The 26,700-nt window shown below is 36.0% G+C and overlaps 1 protein-coding gene across 1 annotated transcript; it reads left to right on the forward strand.

The window, feature by feature from the left end:
* Positions 1-1,738: 1,738 nt before the first annotated feature.
* On the forward strand, positions 1,739-6,439 carry LOC125044002 (vitelline membrane outer layer protein 1 homolog). The gene is made up of 5 exons (XM_047640412.1): positions 1,739-1,898; positions 2,089-2,192; positions 4,447-4,582; positions 4,806-4,949; positions 6,065-6,439. Exons 1-5 carry the CDS (start codon positions 1,745-1,747, stop codon positions 6,241-6,243), a joined length of 717 nt encoding a protein of 238 aa, XP_047496368.1. The 5' UTR covers positions 1,739-1,744; the 3' UTR covers positions 6,244-6,439.
* The last annotated feature ends 20,261 nt before the right edge of the window (positions 6,440-26,700 follow it).

Here is a 26,700-nt window from a genome sequence, read left to right on the forward strand (position 1 = left end):
TGAGAAACACTAGCGCAAATGAGCTGTTGTCAATGATTATTCGATGCATTAATATACCCCATTCTTACTCCCAGTGAATATCTAGATGTTAATGGTCAACGGAAAACAAACTTTTCCTTCTAAACGTATCTTCATTAATTACAGATGCCACGAGAGGCGGGGCATCTAGTTGCCAGGATTCATTGGGCGGGAAAATACCACATTTCATCATATTTCGCTTAACAAACAATTTATCCGAGTCACAAAAACAAACATAAAATCATTCACCTATACAATAACCGATACGCATACAAGTTTCACACAAAATATTCCACATAATGAGATATTTCAACTCAAAAGAGCCAGCAGCAAAAATAAAGTGACAACAGTTTTCCCTGGATAAGGAAACTTTATCACCGAATAACATATAACAAAACAAAAACACTTTCGCAATCAATCATAAATAAGTCATCATAAAGTATCATACCATCATTTTATTATCAGTACCATCCGTACCGTCATTATAATTTTCATTTAGCGAAGGGAACACATAACAAAGTGGCATTAAAAGCAGCCAACGACCAGAGACCTCACACGCACCTTTCACATTTTCTTGATTATTTTTCTTATAACGTTGCCAAAAAAGCAGAGAACATTGGAATTATTCAGTGTTATGCATACGTAATGAAGTTGTCGGATCATTTCGATCATTGGGTTTGAATGGCGGGGAAGTGCATGGGAACATTCACTGATAGTTTGGATAGACGTTGACATATTTTCATACTTATAGTTACTGTTGTATTACATTTTAAAACTTTCTTCACCTTCTTTTTATTCTATTTTTTATTCTAATATTTCAGGGAGTTACTGGAAAACGTGTTTTTGTTTTTTTCAGTTACTCGCGGACCACAATTCTAACGCTGTTTCGCACGGCCACAGAGACACCAGCCGTCAAGATGGGCGGAGGTGTGGCTGTGCTGTGGGTGTCTTTGGCGCTTTTGTGGGCGTCGTCTCACCCCGCCCTCAGCACCTCTTCTTCCTTCAGGAAATTCGAAGCCAGACACGTCACGAACAACATTATCTCGGACACCACCTGGCCCAAGGCACTTGTTTATTCGTTATTTTAGTATTATTTAGTATTCTGTTGTTTTTTCATTATTAAATTGCTGATCACATGGCCGTGATATCCAGCATCATGGTTATTTTCATTATCATAAACCCTATTCTCATCTATTTTTGATATTTCGATTTCCATTAACATTAATGTTGTCATTAACGTCATTACTATATGATCATAATTAGTGGACATTAAAATAACCCTCCTAATCATTACCATTATCATATTCGTTATGCATTTGATAACGTAACGAAAATATCTTTCGCAGTTAAAGATACGGTAATTAGTGACTGTACTTATCAAGACTACCTTCACTACCTTCATCACTCTTAGCCACTCTTAGTCTAGTATCATAAGTCATATTGTTACATCATTATGTTATAGAAGTGCTCATTTGATATTTCATTATCGTTAATTTCATTATTGTTATTGCTAATATTAGCACTATTACCTTTTTGCCATCAATATTATCCATTCTTTGTATTGTTATTGTAACGATCATTCTCTATACATTTCGTAAATGCCATTACTTAAATAGCATTACCACTGTTACTGTTATCATTATCCAAATCGTTATTCAGAAGATCGCCAGCAATAGATTCATCAAGTTCTTTTCCGTTTTGTCTCAAGTCTCTACGGAAAGGTCACATGGAGTGTGCCATACTATGCCACAACACAGTCGGCTGTCAAAGCTTCAACTTGGGTACAGCATCTCCATACCAATGCCAGCTGCTGACACTTACTACGTATGACACTGTTGTTACCGGTAGTAATAGCTTCAACCAGTACATCAAAACTACTGGTAAGAGAAAAAAGGAGAACATCCCTCTGTATATACGTAAATATATCGATGATATCATACATTTCCCTTGATTGGCCGTGACTATACTTACATATTCATTTTGCCTTTATTACCAAAGCCTTTCCATGCTGTCTTTCTTTCTGTCTAATCACCACCTAAACAGCTGCGATCACCTATTCTCCTGTTGCAGCTATGATTGTTCCAGTGAAGACGAGCAGCCCCGGGCACTGGGGAACTTGGCATCCCTGGTTCTACTGTTCACCTGGGAGCTACATGCACGCGGTTAGAATTAAGGTACCACAGCCATTCGCCTTGGCAGAGCAGGGGAGAGCTTATCTTTGGTAAACATTGTCGTTATCCATTGAGTGTTTCTTTCGCCACTCGACAGGCGTTCGTGATAAACCGAGGTGGAAGGATGTAAGGCCGTTACTATGTTACTGCAATGTGACACTATGGCAAGATAACACCTGAGTAGTTGCACGCAAAGATCATAATTCACACACACACACACACACACACACATATATATATATATATATATTAGTATGTATGATGTATAAATATATGTGTATATATTACATTATATATATGTATGTGTATATTCATGTATATATATGTATACATATATGTGCATGTAAATATAAATAAGTATATATACACATGTATGTGTTTGTAAATATGAATAAGTATATATACATGCATCTATAAATGTATATGTATATATGTATGCATATACACATATGTATATACATTATATATGCATATATATACATATATATATATAAATGCATATATATATGTATATATAATGTATAAATATGTATATTTATACATATACGTTATATATATTTGTGTATATATAAACATGTATATATATGTTTACATATATGTGTGTGAATATATATATTCTTATATGTGTGTGTTTATGTACATATATATAAAGTGTGTGTGTGTATAAGCGTCTATTTATATATATACATATATGTATATATACATAAACACATATATTATGTATATATACATACACATATATTATGTATATATACATACACACATATGTATATATACACAATTGTGTATATATAAATATACATATATATATACATATGCATCTATGTGTATATATGTATAGAAATATGTATAAAATTATATATACATGTGTATATATACACATGCATACATATATAAAGATATTTACACACATATACAATGTATATATACACACATGTATGCATGTATATATGTGAATATATATAAATATATAATGTATATACATGTATGCATATATGTATATGTATATACATGTATGCATATATGTATATGTATATACATGTATGCATATACGTATATGTATATACATGTACGCATATGTATATGTATATACATGTATGCATATATGTATATGTATATATATTATGTAATAGATATATATATATATATTAATGTATATATTTTCATATATATGTATGAATGTTTATATATGTATATATATAACACAAACACAAACACAGTAACGTGTACACAAAGATGAAAGGAAAACAGCCACAGTAAGAAATGAAATTGAATCGTAACGTTTCGAATTCTTCACGAGCTCCTCTTCAGGCGAAAGATTTTATACCAAAATGGGTACAAGGAGAGCATTTTGACAATAATATATAGTGGCTGAGAGACAGAACGAACATTTTCCTTTCGTACGAAAGGAAAATGTTAGAATTAGAAAAATGCCTAACTTTAACTTGAGTGCTGGTCAATGGGGCTTGGATGACCTTACCTCCTTGTTAGTTAGCAAAGCCTTCCCTAGACTCTCTTGAGACCTGACTCAGCTCTTGTTCGTTCTGTCTCTCAACCACTATATATTCTTGTCAAAATTCTCTCCTTGTATGCATTTTGGTATATCATTCGCCTGAAGAGGAACTCGTGAAGGATTCGAAACGTTACGATTCAATTTAATTTCTTACTGTTGCTTTTTTCCTTTCATATAAATATATATATATATGTTTATATGTGTGCACGCATGTGCGTATTTCTGTATACACACAAACAAACACATGTATGTGTATGTATATATATCATATATGTACATATATATGTGGGTATGCATAAATATAGATATCTAAATATGTATATATGTGTATATATATGTATACATAGGCACGTGTATGTATGTACATATAAACATATGTGTGTACATATATGCATTTAATTATGTGCAATATGTTGCCCTCGAGGATCCTGTTCTCTCTCCCTATATATATATACACACATATGCATAATTATATGTATATTCACACGTGTGTGTGTTGTGCTTCTATGTGTGCGACAGTGTGAGAGAAAAAGAAACACAATAGCATGATGCTTCTGCGGTGCCATAGATTGCTGCTGTTCTAGAGAGACCTGCGAGCCAGTAACACAACTGCGGCCATCCATCCTTCACTGCCTATGTGTGCGCGACCCTTAACATTATTTACGTGAAAAAAATCATTTCATGAACTGTGCATTCGTGATGCTGCGAAATTGAAAGTAACCAATTAAATCTTTGCACTTTCAGTATGATGACTATTACTCAAGCCCAGATGCCGTTGGAGTGACCCACCTGGAAGTTTTCTGCAAGTATCCTGATGGCACTGCTGCCAACAACGCGGTTAATGGAGTCATTGATTTCACACCCACCGGATCATGGCTAAGTATACACTTATCAGCACAAATAGTCACACTTCATAAAAACTCTCTCAGTCACACATGCATATGCGTATGTCCTTATCTACACGAGTATTCGTACATCATAAATACTTAAGAACACATACAGACTGACCGTCTCTCCATCCTACTTTATAAATATTTTTCAAAAGACATTCTGACTGATACTGACCACTTCTCCATCCTAAAGAGATATCCCTCACCCCTTAGCTTATCAAGGATGTCCTTCGGGAACATGGATCAAAGCCTGGGAGCAGTCCGTGACCCCTGCCCTCGGAACTGCCAGTGATGACGATGCACTGAACAACCTCGTATTCCACTGTTCGTCGGACCTGAATGGTCGTTCTGGTCTAGGTAGGCGAACTTGCGCCAAACCGTGATGTTAAATGCATTGACAAGATTCTTGGTGTAAAATCAAGAGTGGTGAATGCTCTGTTGTAGCTAAATGGTACAAAAGAGGTCCGTTTGAGTTAATTTTTCAGCCACTGATACCGGAAGAGCATTTATAGGCCTACATGTGCCTGTGTTACAGCCATCACAGCAAATGATACGGATGCGCCCTTGGGTCCAGTGTTCACCATTGAGTAAATTTAATAATCAATATCTAGAGTAAAAATGTAATAGTTTTGCAAAACTCAACCACAATGCATAAGTTATGAACATTTAAGAAGTTAGACATATTAATCTGAAGTCTGTACTATCATATAAGACAGTTTGCCGTGGGAGCAGGAACTTTGACATGCTCTTCCCACAATGGCTTTGTTTCACTTCTAACACATCCAGTAGATGGCGCCACACGAGATTAGTCACCAACTAGTCAATTACTAGGTTTACCTATTCATCCCTTCCATGGATTATTAACTTATGTTATTACGTAGTTTTACGCTACTGCTATTACTAAAAGGATAACGTTAACAACAGTAATGGTAATATCATTTTCTTTAAAAAAATCAGGGAACATAGTAAACAGATGAGTTTAGATGGGTTTAGATGGTGACTTCTTAGTGACTAGACGCTCGTGGTTCCACTCATAAAATATAAAGGACCGTACATGTTCCTAGTGTCAACGGATTAACTTGAAAACTACCCATCGCTGAAATTGTAATATATAAAGAGAATATGTTTATGCATTCCCTTTGAGGCTGCCACCATATTCGCACGCTTTGCTTAGTCTCCCATAGTTAGCCGCTGTTACTAGATTGACAACTTAGTATTTGTCAAGACTTATTAACGAAATCGAGTGGACTTTCTACGGTTTCCAGGAGAAATTCGTGATTAAACAAGGTGTCTTGTAAGACCTTCATCAGCATACATTTTAGCAGGTTTTATTAGTGTTCCGTAATCTTGATATCCTCTTTTGTATATTATTTCACCTTTTATTCAAATATGTACATCAATTAAATCTATCTATCTATCCATCTATCTTTCTCTTCTTTTCTGCATGCACTTAGACGTTTTCTATCAAACAGGAACCTCTCTGCTGGGCACAGGCGATACTCGCTACCCCCTTTCTCTAGGCGAGTGCCCCTTTTCGTTCATGGCGTGCGGCTTGAGCCTCATGGTCGAAGCCTACCAGGGCACTAACGGCGACAACACTGGTGTTAACGACGTGAATCTCGCCTGCTGTTTCATCGACCTGTTTGAGTGACTTAATCTTCTGTGGAGAAGTTTACGGACTGAATTTCTCTTGGAGATGCTGGTAGAACAAGTGCCCTGGATACTCCAACACTGGAATAAGCTTGTGACTTGAGAAAAGATTGGAGAAACAATTCTTATTTCATAGCAATGTTAGTTACTTTTTAATTTGATTTTCACTTCATCAGACTTCTTACAGCATATAATGATATTTCGATATTTTCTGCATAAACCTTCAAATGTTTGTTTTACAGTTTCTTGTTATGCACTTACTGTGATATTAAATAGCATCACTATCTATATCCATAACTCCTTGTAAACTGCAATCCTTATGCACATTTATGCACACTGTATTTAAGATAAACGTTAATCGGCAAGACTGAGAAAACATATTAAACGTTATGGATCATAGAAAATTATTAGACATAAATATAGATGAAACACACAGACACACAAACATGTATGTATCTATATATATATGTTACTGCAGTTGAAATACATATATAAACATATATACATATATTACTGCAGTTGAAACACACATTCCTATGTATGTATATACATATGTTCATATATATGTTTATATATTCCTATATTATATATATTTATATATATTTATATATAATTCTATATAAATATATATATACATAAATATATATATAGAGAGATACATATACATGTACTTATATATATGTATATGTGGCTATTTTAGCATTTGTGTGTATAAATCTAAATATATATACGTATATTTCTATTCATCTATCTATATATATGCACAAATTTGTCTATTTATGTATCTACGTGTATCTCTGTATATACATATAGACACAGACGGACGTACATATAGATATATATGTGCGTGTGTGTGCATGTATGCATATATATAGATATGTAAACACATACTGTATGTGTACATATATATAGATATTTATATAAAATCGATCTATATATCTATATTTATCTATCTATATTACATATATAAATGTATTTTTATATCGATTCATATATCTATATATATCTGTCCATATATCTATCTATCAATATATATACACACCTCTATCTATCTGTGTATGTATGTTATGATTAAATAGTAGCGCAGGAGGTGAAGCCTCAAAATGGCTAATCAGCAGGCTAGAGGAGTATATAATATAAAGCTCTTTATTAAATTATCCTTTACTTATACAAACGTGAATTGTGAAAGCATCACTAAAAAGGAAATCGGAATATAAGCGATAACAAAAATCTATTTAATATAAGAATACAAACAGCCCCTATTGCCCTCTCGACTGCTGGAGGTGGGCTGCCAGCTGTTATTTCGAGATCCCGGTACTGTGTTACACTGCAAGTGAGTACCATGCTTTTCATTCAAGCTGTTCCAGTTTTTAAAAGAAAACGGGAGATCAAAGTGGACAGACTACACTGTTATAGAATGATATATGCTGGGACATTAACTGTCCTGCATTGTTAATGCATTAACGTTGTCCACTTCCAAAACCTATTTCCAGTAATTCTCTCGAAATCTTACTTGATTATGTTCAGTGTTAAGCAGGAATCAACGGTAAAGAACAAGTCTAATCAATTTACATTTTTTTCTATTACATCAATGGCATTCATTCTAACTAACATGCATATGTTTATTATATCTGTATAGACGTAATTTACATGACATTCGCATCTCCTGCGCTTGCATCCTACCAATTAGTCGATTCACTGAAGCTCCCAGAAAAAAATATATGTATTTATACATGTATATATGCTTTAATGAGTACGATATTTTTCTGTTAACTTCATGCTGTATTTTGCCCCATATGTGTTGGCATTTCGATAGACAAACAATTCAAGGAAATCGCACTGGAAACGTATCCCACTGCAAAGGCTATGATGACATACTACATGTTTTGTTATCACTTGATTGAGGAAAACGAAATATCAAATGGCTTACGTAGTTATCAAAAATAGATACTAATACAATTATTGGGTATTTATATTCTACCAATCACACTCATGCTTACAAACAACCTAGGGCTTTTCCTTAAGAATACCATTTATTCAAGGTTTACATCGAAGTTGCTGCCAGATGTACAAAAGTGGGCCCCAGCAAGTGTACTGAATTGTAATTCCGGACCTGTACAGTCAAAACAAAACTATAGTTACTTTACTTGAGGTCACTGAGGAGCTGAGCGCTTCCTCCTGCGCGGGGGCGGGGCATCTTGTTAGGCCCACCCAGGGCTAGTTTTGCCATATGCCGATCTTGTTGCAATATTCGAGGACCGAGACTTATGAACCAGATATCTAAAGTGTGCGTTGCGATGAACATGAATTGTTTAGTCTATGTATTTATATTGTTGAATATCTATCGGATTGTGAGTAACAAAACATACTTGTTATCTCATCCAATACCGTTTAATAAATCAAATGATTTAACTGATATCAGTATACATGGGTATGATATAAAGCGAAATACATGACCTCTGGTGCCCATGGTTTACATAAACTTGTGCGCGTAAATAAATGCTTCAAAGGGGAAAGGGGGATATAAATGCTTCAGTTGGATTGGCAAATGCTTCACCCCGAGATTGTTGTGTTGCTCACTGCGTAAATCACTAGACTTTAACCCCATAGAATAGGTGTGTGTATGTATATATATACATACATACACATACACACACCTTCGCATAACCAATCGCGACGACTTTGGTATTGATGAATTCTTCTCACTCGCTAGTTCACATTTATGTAGGAATTATCCCGCGGAGCCTCCCCAAAGCCCCACATTCTTGGCCCCGATAGCTGTGGGGAGCTTCTTGACTGGCAAGTACAGTTGAAGGTTGCCAGATTCACGTTAAATTGTGATCATTGAATTAATACACAATGGTGAAACAAATTAATTGAAGAAATGATACAGAAAAAACACTGTTATATCAAATATCTTGGGGAGTCGATGTGTGTGTAAGAATCTATGTATATGTGTGCATATGAATATGAATATATATCTATACATACACACACGTGTGTGTATGTACGAGCATATATATATATATATATATATATATATATATATTTACATGTATGTATATATAATATATAACTACATGCATGAATATGCACGCGCGCGCGCGTGTGTATTCATTTAGGTTATTGGTGCCAGATACTCAAAATGTTTATCTCGCACCGGAGCCGCCGCAATGCCGGAAGGCCTCCGAAGGCGATGCTCTGGGGCTCTCATGTGGGCTCCAAACCGGATTTAGTACAGTTTATTTCAAGATTATTTAGTCGACAGAAACCTTTGACTATAACAAGCCTTTTCCATATTTAATACCGGCGAATTGTAATTTCTCTAGTTTTTCATTTATTTATTTGCTTTCCATGCTTTATCGTTATCTTGAATCGAATATAAGCTGAATGTAAATTCAGTTGAAATCGCCAAACAAATGTTTTGGTGGCTGCTTATCTTCATGACCGAGCACTGCAGCGTGAAAGACAATATTATAGGGAACCCGTAAATTGTTTATGATGAGCGTTTTTTACGATATCTTAATTAAATTTGTATTAATTTAACCTTTTTGATATCAAATATTCAACTAAACAATACTTTCAAGAGTAATTTTCGATTCAGATTCCCTTCTGCATAAATGTTTATATCGATTTTCTTTCGAATAAGATTATAATCTACTGTCTGATAATCATGCGCATCACAATATTAAAGAATTAAGAAAAAATATGGGAATTCATGTGTTATATGATATCTACATCGTTATTTTGGGTCGGATATTCAGTTTACAATGTTGTATCTTGTATCCTAGCCGTTACAGTGTCGTGAGGCCTTCGAAGACGATAGTCAGAGCAAAAAAAATAATATACATAGTGTGATGTGTATAATTATCCGACAATATACTATAATTTTACTCGAAAGTAAATTGATGTAAACATATATATGTGGAAGAGAATCTGAATTATCGACTGGTGTTTAAAACTTACAATATTACTATTGATATGAAGAGAAAGAAACATTATTGGTTGCTACATAGAAAGATGATACCATTGTACCTCCAATAATCACACTCGTAGATTTATTTATATATATACATATAAATACACACACATACACGAACACACAAATCTATTTATATAAATACACACACGCACATATATATGATATATATATTATATATCTGTTCATGTATACAAATATTTTTCTTAATATACATACATACTCGCATAATATATACATATATATACTATATACTTAGATTCTTTTCTTTATATTCATATATAGATACATGTGTATCTATATACAAAATATCTCTACTCGGGTGCAGGTGAAACAATTGCTAGGAGATGATTCGGAGAAGTTGGTACTTGTTTTCAAAGCTCGGAACAGATAAAGCTTCATAATGTATTCGAATACTTGGCGAAGGCCTTACATCGTGGCAATATTAGCAAAGGAGACCCCTCACAGGCTATTTGTAGCATTATAACAGCGCTTTACTTTGAGGGACTATCAAGAGCCAAAATACAAAATTGAAAAAAAAAGTATATATATATATATATATATATATATTGAAGTCAACCGTGTCCCTGTGGATCCAACAACACCAAAAATCTTGGTCCATCAAAGGCAAGGCCAGAAGTGGGCATCCTACATGTACGGGGAGGATCATGTAAACTCATGTGTGAGTGGATCCACGGCAGCCATGGGCAGAGACTTCATACCCGTAATCGTCATATCGTTGCTCAAGCAATTGCGGCATGAGAGATATTGCACTCTACAGACGGACGCCAGTTAACGCCAGCGTTAGTGGCATCCATGCCACATAGACTTGCCAGCTTTTATCAAGCTGGTGGCGGCAATATGAGATATTAAAAGTGTGACATTTCAAACCATTCAAATTTCTTGTGGAATTTGACTGAATTGTTGGACAACATTGTCGTCACCAAGAAATTTATTTAGTTCACTTGGCTCATACTTGATATGTAAACAGGGATACCAATATCAGGTCGAGTTCACAGCTCTTCATCCGACTGTTTTCGTCGTCGTATTATAGTGTCAGAAAAAGTAAAAACATTGTTTTATAGCGAATGTACACCACATATAATGTAGAGGTAATATCTGTCGTGCCTGAGGAGGTGGGGGTAGTTCGAGGGTCGAATTGGCCATTCGCCCTCAATCGACTCTCCCCACAGGCAGGGTACGGCGTCGAAGCCGGCAGCTGGCAGCCCACCTCCAGCAGTCGAGAGGGCAATAGGGGCTATTTTGTATTCTTATTTTAGTTGTATTTTTGTCATTGCATATATTCCAATTTCCTCCTTATTGATGTTTTTATAAGTCACGTTTGTATAAGTAAAGGATAATTCAATAAAGAGCTTTATATTATATACTCCTCTAGCCTGCTGATTAGCCATTTTGATGCCTCACCTCCTGCCCTACCATTTAATCATAACATACATATACATAGATAGATTGATGTATATATATATGTTGACAGATAGATAGATATATAGACAGATATATATATAGATATATGAATCGATACATATATACATTTATGTATATATGTATATAAATAGATAAATATAAGTAAGTAGATGGAGATATATATGTACACACACACACACACACACACACTCAGTATGTATATATCTTTATATATATGTATATATACATACACACGCACATACATATATCTATATCTACATTCGTCAGTGTCTATATGCTTATACACAGATACACATACACACATAATACACATTTGCACAAATATATATATATATATATATATATATATATATAAAGAGAGATAGATAAACATAAATATACATATATACATATATATTTAGATTTATGCACAAATACTAAAAGACAGTAATATATATATATATATATATATATATATATATATATATATATATATATATATTCATATGTGTATTTCAGTTGCTGCAATAAATACATATATACATGTATGCGTGTGCGTGTGTATGTCTCAGTCTATCTATGTTTAAGTAAACAGTTCTTTCAATAATAATTTTCTATGATCCATAACGTTTAATATTTTTTTCTCAATCAGTCTTGCCGATTACCCAGTCAATTGTTTATCTTAAATGCAATGTGCATGAATATACACAAGAATTACAGTTTACAAGGAGTAGTGGCTATAGATATAGATGTTAAATAATATCACAGTAAGTGCGTAATACCATCATTTGAAGGTTTATGCAGAACATAAGGAAAAAGTATATGCTGTAAGATGTCTTACAGCATATAATTCATATTGAATTGCTTCTCCAAACAATATTTTCACAAAACACAAGCTTATTCCAGTGTTAGAGTATCCAGGGCACTTGTTCTACCAGCATCTCGAAGAAAAATTAAGTCCGTAAACCTCTCCACAGAAGATTAAGTCACTCAAACAGGTCGATGAAACAGCAGGCGAGATTCACGTCGTTAACACCAGTGTTGTCGCCGTTAGTGCCCTGGTAGGCTTCGACCATGAGGCTCAAGCCGCACGCCATGAACGAAAAGGGGCACTCGCCTAGAGAAAGGGGGTAGCGAGTATCGCCTGTGCCCAGCAGAGAGGTTCCTGTTTGATAGAAAACGTCGAAGCAGAATAATAATAATACTGAGATATATACACATGAAAGTATATATATGTATATATACATATATATACACATACATGTATATATATATGTATATACATATATGTACACACATGTATATATACATATATATTGAGGTATATACAAACATATATACAATATACATATATATTTATATTATTTATTCATATTTATACATCATACATAGGCATTATAAATATATATGTGAATTATGATTCTTGCGTGACACTACCCTGGTGTTATTTTGCCATAGTTTCACATTGCAGTAACATAGTCTACATCCTTTCACCTCGGTTTATCACGAACGCCTGTCGAGTGTATGAATATAGACAGAGAGATATTTCTTTTTCTTGCTTACCAGTGGTTTTGATGTACAGGTTGAAGCTACTGCTACCGGTAACAACAGTGTCATACGGAGGAAGTGCCAGCAACTGGCATTGGTATGGTGATGCAGTACCCAAGTTGAAGCTTTGACAACCGTGTTGTGGCACAGTATGGCACACTTCATGTGACCTTTCCGTAGAGACTTGAAACAAAACGGAAAAGTATTTGATAGTATGCAAGAAGGACAAGTATGGTAATGCTGATGCATCTATGGCGATAATGGCAGATGCTGTTGCTGGCGATCTTCTGAATAACGATTTGGATAATGATAACAGTAACAGCGATAATGTTATTTAAGTAATGGCATTCGCGAAATGTATAGATAATGATCGTTACAATAACAATATTAAGAAATCTTATGATGAAACAGAAAACTATGATATTGGTAGTAGTATGAATAATATTGATGACAAAAAGGTAATAATGCTAATATTAGTAATACTAATGATGAAATTAACGATAATGACATATCATGTGATCATTTTAATATAATGAAAATATCAATAGCAAAAACGGTCTTAATACTAGCAGTAATAATATAATTCGTGACGATACTAGACATAATGTTACAATAACAATACTAAGAATGATGGTAATGAAATCTCATGATGAAACAGACAATTATGATATTGGTAGTAATATGGATAATATTGATGACAATAAAAGTCATAGTGCCAATATTAGCAATTATAATGCTGAAATAAACGATAATGAATTGTCAAATGAGCAGTTCAATAATATAATGATGAAGGCAATATCTAACGAAAACGGTTTCAATGGCAGCAGTAACAATATGATTTATGATAATACTAGACGTAACATTGATATTACCTATGCTACCAAGAAAGCTACTACTATGGCTAAGTGTGATGATGATAATGACTGCAATGATAAAGATATCAAAGCAGGCAGTGCATTACAAAAATATTGATAAAAACAGTCTTGGTAATAATAATAAGTACTGTCACTAATTATTGAATCGTTAACTGCGAAATATATTCATAGTTATCACGTTATCAAATGCATAACGGATATGATAATGGCAATGATTATGAGGGTAATTCTAATGCCCACTGATTATGAGCATATAGTAATGAGGTTAAGGATAACAGGAATGAAGATCGATATATCAAAAATAAATGAGAATAAAGCATATGATAATGAAAATAATCATGATGCTGGATATGCAGGTCTTGGTGATAAGCAATTTGATAATAATAATAATAATAATAAAACAAAAATACCGTATAATACTAAAATAACGAATAAACAAGTGCCTTGTGCCAGGTGGTGTCCGAGATAATGTTGTTCGTGACGTGTCTGGCTTCGAATTTCCTGAAGGAAGAGGCGGCGCTGAGGGCGGGGTGAGACCACGGCCACAGAAGAGAGATTGAAAAAAAAAAAAAAAAAAACGCTTTCCAGTAACTCCTTGACTGATTAGAAACGTCCGTTTCGAATTTCCATAGCAATTGCCACCAAGTGCCTCGCTATCATTACTCATGTATGAGTAGATAGGTAATGTCTATGTAGCTTGTTAGATCCTAGTAGCACGCTCCTTTCAGCGGGTCGCGTGGCATGGTTGGTTTAGTAGTTACCCTCCGGTCAGGGAGGGTTGTTATATATCAATGATGATGATGATGATGATGACGATGACGATGACGATGACGATGACGATGACGATGACGATGACGATGACGATGACGATGACGATGACGATGACGATGACGATGACGATGACGATAACAGTAATTATAATTAATATGACAGTGATAATGGTAATACTAATTATAATAATACTAATGCTAAATATAATGATAATAATAATAATAAAAAAAGAGGCAAACATCCACAGGAGAAAAGCTACTGTCTAATACAGGGAATTCCATTTTTATTGATGACGAAACACACTACAGAATATGGGCCCTGTCAGCAGTGGAAGAAAAGCCTAAAGCAAATTCATTACCATTACTATTATTATTATTATCATTATTATTATCTATATTATTATCATTATTGTTATTATTATTATTATTATCATCATTATTATTATTATTAATATCATCATTATTATCATTATCATTATCATTATTAACTGTGTCATCATCACCATTATTATTATTATTATTATTATTATTATTATTATTATTTTATTTCATTATTATTATTATTATTTTTATTATTATTATTATTATTATTATTATTATTATCATTATCATTATCATTATCATTATCATTATCATTATCATTATCATTATCATTATCATTATCATTATTATTATTATTGTAGCGTCGTCGTATGGTGGTGTGTTCCCTACGCGCTATTAATATAATAGTCTACGTTAAAACTGGAGGGAAGCTCTGGCCGCTCGATTTCAGGGGGCCAACGAGAGCGTGTGTCCTTCCAGTCGTGAGCGTGAACCGCCGCGCCCTTGAAAATCACTGCAAGGGGCACGACCTAGAACGCCTCTGATTGGCTGGGGCTACACGCCCGTTACCCTGATTAGTCTATACGTAATTCGGGGGTATATCTTTTAGAAATAAAATTAAGTGTCATAGAGTACTCAAAAGTAATGCAGAAAAATGTGGCAATAAAAGGTATCTTACAAAACATCTAGGAAAATAGATAAAAACATTAATAGAGAAAAACATGAGAACTGTATACCAGAAAATAAAATAGTGTATGCTTAAAATAAAAATGTAATGTAATTCTTATCAGAGAACGGACGTTAGCCATTTTAGGCGGTATTCGTATACATCCATACAAGTAGATATGTTCGTATATTTATACATTATAAGACAGGCGGACCTCAGGGTACACTAAAAAAATATATTATTATTATTGTTACTATCATCATTATTATTAATATTGTTATTATTATTATTATTATTATTATTATTATTATTATTATTATTATTATTATAGATTTTATTGTCATTGTTATTATTATTATTATTATTGTTATTATTATTATTATTATTATTATTATTATTATTATCGTTATTACAGTTATCATTATTACTGTTATCATTATCATTATCATTAATGTCCCTATCACCGTTATTATCATATCACCATATCACCACCATTATATCACTGTGGTTATCATTATCAGTCATAATTATCACCATCATCATCGGCAGCATCGTTGTTAAGACAAGATCGTATCACCATTTTCATCTGCGTTATCATTAGTTGCCTGAAAATCTTTTAAAGGGTGACAATGGGTCAACCGAAGTTCAAAGGCGGTCTCAGAGCTTGATGGTCTTAGTTACTGCGGTCACTTGCTATAGCGGGCCTGCGGTGTGCCGAGAGACACGCGACTACACCATGGTTCTGCGTCCACTCAAGTGCCTTGTGCCGGAGGCGAGGAAGGAATAGTGCCAGTGGTCCGTTGCCAAGCAGAGAGGGGATAGTAAATAGGGAATAGGGAATAGGGAATAGGGAATAAGGAAATGGGAAAAGGGAATAGGGATAGGGAAATGGGAAAGGAATAGGGAACTAGAGAATTAGGGAATAGGGAATAAGGAAAATGGAAAAGGGAATAGAGGATTAGGGAATTAGGGAATAGGGAATAGGGAAAAGGGAATAGGGAATAGGGAATTAGGGAATATGGGAAAGGGAAGAGGGAATTAGGGAATAAGGGAAAGGAAAAAGGGAAAAGGAAATAGGGAAAGGAGAACGGGGAATAGGGAAAAAGGAAAAGGGAAGAGGGAATTCCAAAAGGGGAAAGGTGAAACTAGAATTGAGAAGGAGACGGATATATGTATTGTTGAAATTGTTACTGTTAATGATACTGTTTATTGTTATATAATCATGATTAATATTGGTATAACTATTACTATGGTTATTTTGTTATCATGGTCTCTTCATTATCATTGTCACTGTTGGTGATTTGTCGTAATTACTTTTGTAATAATAATTTGTATTGTTTTTATTATTGTAATTATCATCAACATCATTCTCATTCATTTGTTATGATAATAGATTTATTATTGGCATTGGCACCGCCATCATTATCTTTATAATCATCATTATTACCACTGCTTTTATGATTCATCACATACTGCGTTTGTGTTTCTGAAATATCATTGTTATGAGTACTAATATCACTTCGCTATCAGTATTATGAGTAATAGCTTCATTCTCTTTATTTGCTTCATTTACTTGTTGCTATAATTATAGTACAGTCAATATTGTCATTACCATGACCACCATTTTTTTAGTCGAGTAACTGTTACAATCATAATGTTATCACCATCGTCTTTATTACTTTTATTGATTTTCCTGTACAGGAATAAGTATGACCCTCCATACTATTAACAATATGTATGTGCTTCTACCAACAGAAAAATAAATAGTTTTTTTTTTTCCCTTTTTGTCTGTATTACTGTCATCAACAATCCTCTGCCGTATGGCCACTATTTAATATGCAATGAGGAACCGAATGATTTGTTTTCTCTTTGCTAGATAAGAATTCGAGGTTAGACTTGGGTCGTCAGAGGGAGACTGGCAGTCGAGATGGGCGGATGTGTGGCCTTCCTGTGGGCGTGTTTGGCGGTTCTGTGGGCGTCGTCTCTCCCCGCCCACACCGCCTCGTCCTCTGTCACCTTCAGGAGATTTGAAGGAAGACAAGTCACGACTAATATCATCTCAGAAACGAGTTTTCCGAAGGTAATTAAAAAATCTTATCTTATTAATTCATTTATTTATGTATTTGTTATCATTATTATTATTATTATCATTATTATTATTATTATTATTTCATTTAGTCTTTTGTTCTTTTTTCCGTTTCTTCGTCTTGTTTTTCTTATCTTCTTCCTTTTCCTTTTTCTTTTCTTTCAGTTACATGTACCTTATTATAGTTTAGTTCTCTGTTCTTCCATCTGTTTATATTTATTTCTTTTTCTATCTCTTCCACTTTATTCTAGTCTTGTCTCCTTCTTGTTCTTTGTCTCTCCTTCTTCAATAGTTATCGTTGCCTCTTCCTTCGTCGTTTTTTGGACTGTTTTTTGCTGTTCTTGTGGTTCTTCTTCTTTGTTATCCTTAATATTATTATTATCTTCGTTGCTGTTATTGTTGTTATTATTAGAATAATTAATACTTCTATTTTTATTATCCTATTTATATTGTTTTTTTGTTGTTATTAATGGCTCATCATCATCATCAACATCATTATCATCATTATCATTATTATTAGTATTGTTATTATCATTATTAGCAATATCATCATTGTTAGCAATATCATCATTATTAGTATTACTATTATTTTCTTCTTATTATCATAACTGTCATTATCATCATCATTATCATTACTATCATTGTCATATTAGTCTTGTCATTTTTATTATCATTATTATTATTATTATTATTTTGTTATTTCTATTACTATTGTTGTTGTTATTATTATGATCATTATTATTGTTATTATCATTATTATTACTATCGTTACCATTATTATCATTATTATTTCTTTATCATTCAGAAATAGCAGTCTTATGTAGAAAACCCAATCAAAATCGTATTTCGCATTTGAATAATCGGTGACAATTAAACAAATCGACAAGTGAAAGGTGGTCAAAAAATAATATTAATAATAACATGAATGAATTTATACTCCAGGCCAATACTGGCTCTAAATCATATCTTCAGCTGTAGCAATGTTATTAAGAAAAGCACAGAAAAACACCCAATACATTCTTCAAACATTTAAACCCCACGAAATTCTAGTAACTACTCCAGATAAATACTCCCTCAGTATACAGACAGACAAACGATGTCTTCGTGAACTCCTTCCTTAGGGTGAAGTAGGGTAAAGTATGTAAAACCCAAATCACACAGTGGACTACTTGCAACACAAGTACACAATACGTTCAAGAAATTCACGATCACTTTTAAGGGAACAAAGTTTCTTAGTTGAGTTATGCTTCCATTGCTTACTGAAGGAGAGAATTCTCCTTCCTTCCTTCGTTTCGCCTGTTTCATACGCATCATTTTTCATCACATACAATACGTCCACAGTGGCCATAAACAGGGCTTCGCCGTGGCAGCCCTCGTGAAATTCAGTGGAGGCAGTGCGGCAGAAAAAGGTCGTATGTATTATTCACTATATGAGCGACAACATGCCGTGCCGCGGTCAGAAGGGCGCTGCGGTAATTGTCTTTCGAAAGACTTGGAAAGACAATCGTAGACCATATATGACTAATCAAAACCCGCGGGCTTTCATAAGATCAAGGAGAAGGCAGAACTCGCCTTTTCTAGGGAACTCTATTTGCAGGGGCTGGTCGGCTCATACGTGGCTTAGCTCGGGGACGAAAACCATCTAAGCCAGAGGAGGGTAAACAGAAACAAATGCAAAGAAATAATAATAAAAAAGGGGGAGAAAGGGAGAGAGAGGACCGAAATGAGAGGAGAGGACACTCGAAGTCCAGTTGTCGTTCTACCTTCGACGTCGGCAGTTTTGTGCTGGCGGAGGTCTTCCCCGCCGCCCAAGCAGCAGCACTGAGCGCAAGGAACGCGAGGCGGATCGACTTGATAAAATCGCGAATAACTTGAACCGCGATGGGCTTGTGGCGTTTGACAGTTCTCATAAGAATCGAGATCGTTTCATCAGCAAATAAGTCTTTAAGCTTTATTTAGTACTTGCTTATCAATATATCTAACTATTTATCTAATTATATATATATGTATGTGTGTCTGTGTGTCCCTCTGTATCTATCCATATATCTATATATGTATATACATATAAATATACATACATACATACATACATACATACATATATAATCCAATGGTAATAAGCAACAATAACATATTCAGAGAAGAATGAAGATAACATTCCCCCCCCCCCCCCTTCCTTCCTCCGCCTTCACAGTCCCCTCGCAAAGGCAGGGTGGAGTGCTCTGCCTTCTGCCTCAGCACGCCGGGCTGTCTCAGCTTCAACCTCGGCACCTCACCGCCGTACCTCTGCCAGCTGCTGCGTCTCAAGGAGGGCGACACTGTAGTCAGTGACACGGACTTCGCCCAGTTCATCTCCACCAGTGGTAAGTGCTAATCAGCGCGATAATAGGGGGTGCGTACACGTAAATAAGTGTTTATGCCAAGGGTTATTTATAGTGTGCTGCATGTTATATATATATATATATATATATATATATATATATATATATATATATATAAATACACGAACACACACACACACACATATATATCCACATATATATATATGTGTGTGTGTATGTGCGCGCGTGTATGTGCCTGTGTGTGCTTGTGTATGTATATATATATGAATATACATATATATATATATATATATATATATATATATATATATAAGCTATATATGTGAATATACATATTTATGTGTGTCTTGTGTATGTATGTATATATATGTATATATATATCCATATATATACATATACATATTTATTTGTGTGTGTTGTATGTAAATATGTGCATATATGTATATACAAGCAAACAAATAAGTAAATCAATAAATAAATGAATATATATACACATATATATGCACACACACACACACACATATATGTATGTGTGTCTGTATATATATTCATATACGTATATATATATACACACACACACATACGTATATGTACATATATCTGTATATATATATATATATATATATATATATATATATATATGTGTGTGTGAGTGTATTTATTTATCTATTTTTATCTATTTGTGTATATATATATTCACATCTTTACATACACACACTGTAAGCCGCTCTTAATTAATGCGTGAGAGGTTGTTTAGCAACACTACCCGACTGGATGCTCTTCCTAATATACTGCACTCCACTCGATTCCCTCTACGACGAAAGCATTTGATTTCTCAAGACAATCTGTCGTTTTCTCGCCGTGAGATCGGGCTCGACCCGACTCTAAGTTCAATGCCTTAGCCACACGACTACTGGTACATATACATAAATGTATATATATACACATACATGTATATACACATGTACACACATACATTTACATATATAACACTTGCACCCTGTCACCTTTTCTCTCACTATTTGGTAACAGTAACACAACAATACTACTATTGCCCTGAAAGCCAGGGCATTTCCACGCCAGTGACCCTGGGAGGTTTGCACAATTTCCCTTACATTCCTTCGTGAATGTAAGGGTCGTACACGAGTACGACCGGGCCATTCAAGCCCCAAGTGCCTTGCGGTATAGGTTTTGGCTTGCATGCCTACTTATCATTTGCTTTAGCTTCTTACCTACAGACAAACCATTCTCGCACCATGGTTGCGTGGCAAGGTATGAGGCGTGTCGAATAGTTCACTGCAAATCTCTCTCTCTCTCTCCCTTCCCTTCTATCTCAATCTCTCCATTTATGTACAAACACCATTTCTATTTCCAGCAAGCGTACTTCCTGTCGAAGCAAACAATGGTGGTCCTTGGGGAACTTGGCATGAGTGGGTCTACTGTTTACCAGGAAGCTACATGAACGCCTATCAGATAAAGGTACATTTATTTTGTCATGAATGAAAATTGCTCGCCTTCTATCTAGGGATACTGTGCGATATCGTTGCACGCGGCAATAAACCAATGATTCCTTATTTGTTCTACAGTACGACCATTACAACGGTTTAGGATTGAGTACGGACGACTTCGGAATCACCCATTTGAAACTGTTTTGCGTCTATCCCAACGCCAGTGAAGCCAATAACATGATTGTAGGGGTAAATGACCACGACCCTCCTGGAGATTGGAGAGGCGAGTGTTACTTTTTATCTAATGTCTCTCCTCAATCACAAAGAAAAGAAAAGACAGAAAGGAAACTAAAACTGAGAATGAACTAATTTATATTATTATTATATTTTTTATCGGCAACTTTCGCAACACTCCATCAAGCTAACGGACCGCATACCCTCGCCCTCCAGATGTGCAAGTGTGCCCTGAGGGGAAGTGGCTCAAAACTTGGTTGCAGAGGGTCACCCCTTCTCTAGGCACAGACGACGACGACGCCCTGAACAATATAATCTTCTATTGCTCTTCGGATGCGAGTGGCCGCTCTGATGTAGGTAAGGACAATGCAGCATTAAGTGGAGGAATAAATTATATGTTTGGGACTTCTTTTGGATTCAGGGGCCGAGATCAAAGGAGAGATTGGGGAGATGTGTATCTTAGAGAGAGGAGCACAAAAGGGGATCTTGTAGCGCTCCTCTGAGTGACTTTCGGTTGATCCCGCTTCCTTTGGATAGTCCTGGGTACCAGTATTTTACTTTCGGGAACTTAACATTTCGCCGCAAGAAACTTCCGTCTAATAAGCTGGTAATTAAATCTCTCGCCTCCATTCTCTTATATTATTCTGAATACAAATACCCTCTTTCCCCAGTCGGACAAAGGCTGCTGGGAACAGGTGATGGCCGATACGCCAGTAGCGCTCTCGTAACGTGCCCTTTCTCGACCTTACCTTGTGGTGTGAGAGCAAAGGTCGAGGCTTACCTGGTGGCGGGGGACGACTCCGCCGTCAACCACGTCCAGTTCGCTTGCTGTTTCATCGATTTGTAATGTGTTAAAGATTTCACTTGCAGTGCAATAGGTAATGACACTGCATTGCTTCGGAAAGAACTAAAGGATGCTCGAAAGGTAGTCTGGCGTGAGAATCCCTTACCGGAAACTATGAAGCATGTGTTTCGAGTTGTGTTTACTATTAGAAATGCCTAATGTTGGAGATATTACTGTTAGACCTATCAAAATGCACACGTGTTGTAGCGTTTCCGACAGCTGTATATACTCATAAACTCTAATCACAGTCAGTTTCAGGGCCGTCTTAAGCCTTCAAGGGGATTAGTACAGAAGAGGATCTCCCATTATCACAGCGTCAACAATGCCTTCGACTACTGAGGGGGTTGTCGTGTTTGTATTGATAAACATAAACTTGCTAAGAAAGTCCAGAGCTCCTGGTGTTCCCTGCTGGTTAAGGCCCCTATGTCTGGACTAATCCTGAACCGGCATTGGTCAGTTCAATTTGTGTTCGTTTGTGTAAATTCTTCTTCATATTGTAAGGAAAGGAAGGAAAAACACACACACATGCACACATACACGCATAAGCACACACATGCACGCCTGCACACACACACACACACACACACACACACACACACACACACACACACTTACACATGCACAAGCACATGCACTAACACACACACACGTATGAGTATATGTATATATACACATATATATGTATCGAAGGCCACCATCAGTCGATGTCTACTATGGCATTATTGTCAGTGCCTGGGCGAAAGGATGTGAGGAGCAAGCTGTTGCCATGCAGTAGGCTCCCTCTCTCTATGCAATTGATGGATCCAAAGGAACGGCAAATGCTGATACGGTTTGCCACTAGCTGCATCTCAGCTGCCTGAACGAGGTCGCAAGCGACAACGAACTGCTTCCGAGACTCCAGCTCCGGATTTTTCCTCAGGGTTGACTCCCGAAGCCTTTTCATCTTGTAGATGCCACAAGGCAGAGGTTGTTTTGTATAGGGTGAACTCCCATGGCCTTTCACCATACACGAACTGAACTACAAAGCAGCAGTCGAGCACCACTATCGTATCATAGTAAGACCAGCCCAACTTTATCAGATCCGTGCATGTTGTAATGCGCATACACATACGCACATATATATATATGTGTGCATACATACATATAAGTGTGTGTGTATACACACACACATATATATATATATTCATATTCAAGCCATCACCGATATATATATATATATATATATGTGCTGTGTGGTGCAGCGGTAGTGATCTCGTCTAGCAATCTTGCTGACCTGTGCTCAAATCCCTCGCCGCCAGTGGATGGTAACCCTGGCCATTCCTTGCACATTCCTTGTATATATATGTATATATAAAAACACACAGACACATAGACAAATATATGTATATGTCACAACTGCGAGATTACTCTGGACCGTCGGCGGTGTTTACCTCACTCTTGGCGGCGGGCTCAGGCCTCTCGCGTGTTGGGGAACGAGGGTATCGGCCTAAACATCGGCGGGGCACATTAAAGGAGCATCGGTCAGAAATTCAGCAGTTGTCCCGTGACTTTGACGTGTGTGCTTCTTTCCGCCATGTGACCTCGCCTGCTCCGCTGGATCCTTCTCCTGTCTGTTTTGTAAATATCCTGTGTTTGTATTGTAAATAGGGCCCTTTAGCATTAAACCTTATGTATGTTTCCTCTGGTGTGTTTCCGTTAACCTGACCGCTTTGATTCCTTAAAACGAACCCTGACAGTATATATAGATATATACATATATCATCATCATTATCAGCCTGAATCAACTCCCCAAATTTCGTTATTTCGTCATGCCATCTTGTCACTGGTCTGGCTCTGGCCTCTTTATGTTATCTATAATCCAGTCTTTTACTTTTTTTGTCCATCTGTTGTCCTGTCTTTGACATATATGACCTGCCCATTGCCATTCTTTTCTTCTTGACGTTCCCAAGTATATCTTCCCTTTTGTCTGTTCCCTGATCCACGTCGCCCTCATTTGATCTCTTAGGCTAATTCCCAGCATCAGCATCTCCATCCCTCTCTGGGCACTCATTAATTTCCTCTCCAGTAATTTGGTTGTAGCCCATGTTTCTGATCCATAGGACATAACTGGGAGGACGAATTGGTTAAAGACTTTTCTTTTTAAACATAATGGCAAGGAGCCTCTTAGTATGCTACTGTGTGTGCTGAAGGTGCTCCAGCCTAGACTGATGCGTCGCTTAATTTCCTCTTCACTAGATGTGTTTGTCTGTACGAGCTGTCCTAGGTATTTATATTTATCCACTACCTCTAGCGCTTCGCCTTGTATATGTATCTGTTCGAATTGAACTCTACTGTTGAACATGATCTTAGTCTTTTTCTTATTCATCCTAAGTCCGACTTTCAGACTTTCACTATTCAGATCATTTATTAGTTCACTGAAAAGAACAATAACCTCTGCAAATCTTAGATTGTTTAAGTATTCGTCTTCTATTTTGATACCCTTACCGTTCCATTCTAGCTTCTTGAATATTTCCTCAAGGCAAGCTGTAAACACTTTTGGTGAGATGGTATCATCCTGTCCTTTTTTAATTGTTATTTTATCAGTTTCCTTGTGAAGCTTGATGGTTGTCTTCGAATAGCTTCTAGTACTGCTGGTAGTTGTACAGAGTCAAATACCTTTTCGCAATCGATGAAGGCCATATATGGGTTTCCTATATTCGTTTATTTTTTCTCTTATATGGGTGAGCGTGTGGTTGTGGTCTATTGAGAATCCACTGGGGAAGCCTGCCTGTTCTCTAGGCTGGTCAGAATCCAGACTGTTAGAGATACGAGCTGGGATGACTTTTGTGAACAGTTTGTAACTGAAAGAAGGCTTATGGGTCGGTTGTTTTTTTAGATCCTTTCTATCCCCTTTTTATTTATCAAAATAGTTGTTGCATTTTGCCAGGCATCGGTTAAAAAGATTGGCTAGTTTCATTGTTGCAATTTCTCCTGTATCTATTATAAGGTCTACTAATTCCGTCTTCACCTGGTGTTTGCCCTCTCCTCATGCCTTTAAGTGCTCTTTTTATTTCTTCTGTTGTGATGTTAGGTACGTCTCTAGGCACCACGTTCGCTTCTCTCCGTGGCTATGCATTTGAGTTGTACAGATCCCTGTAGAAGTCTTCCACTTTCCTTATGATTTCATTCTTATTACATGTCACTTCTCCGTTTGGTTTCTTTATTGTATACAGTTGATTTCTCCCTATTCCGAGTCTCCTTTTAGCTGTTTTCATGCTGAGTTCACTATCATTTATAATTTGATATTTTGTCTTTGTTTGACGATATTTGCATGACCCTATGATTTCTTTACTTCTACCGAGAGCTTGCTGGAGCTTTGCTTGACGTTCTTACCGCCTACTTCAAGTGCAGCTTCCCTTATGATGCCATTGAACTGTTTGTTGATTTGGTCAATGTTGAGATCTTCGTCGCTGAGAAGTGAATATCTGTTGTGGATGTTAAAGTTAAATTCTGGTCTTCAAGTTAGCTAAATTTGGCCGCGGCTTTCGTTTCGAGGTGCAATTTAATTTGACCTCTGACCAATCTATGGTCGCTGCCAACATTTACTTTATTAACCCATTCGCCCCAGATTTAAGTTTTGTCCCCTGTAGTTTTTTTGTGAATGTTGTACAGATGGCTCCACATGTGCTCAGCCGGCAAGGAGTCTATCAGTAGCTTTAGTGACCGATCCTGGATCTATAATAAGGTCTATACTAATTCCGTCTTCACCGAGTTCCTCAAGAAATGCTAGTAAGTCGGATTCAGTTCTCATTGTCCTACACGCATATATACACATAGACGCATATCATATACGCATACATATGTGTATATATGTACATATAGACTTATATATGATATATGTATATGTACACACACACACACACACACACACACACACACA

This window comes from Penaeus chinensis, chromosome 35 (genome assembly GCF_019202785.1).
Source record: "Penaeus chinensis breed Huanghai No. 1 chromosome 35, ASM1920278v2, whole genome shotgun sequence".
NCBI lineage: Eukaryota > Metazoa > Arthropoda > Malacostraca > Decapoda > Penaeidae > Penaeus > Penaeus chinensis.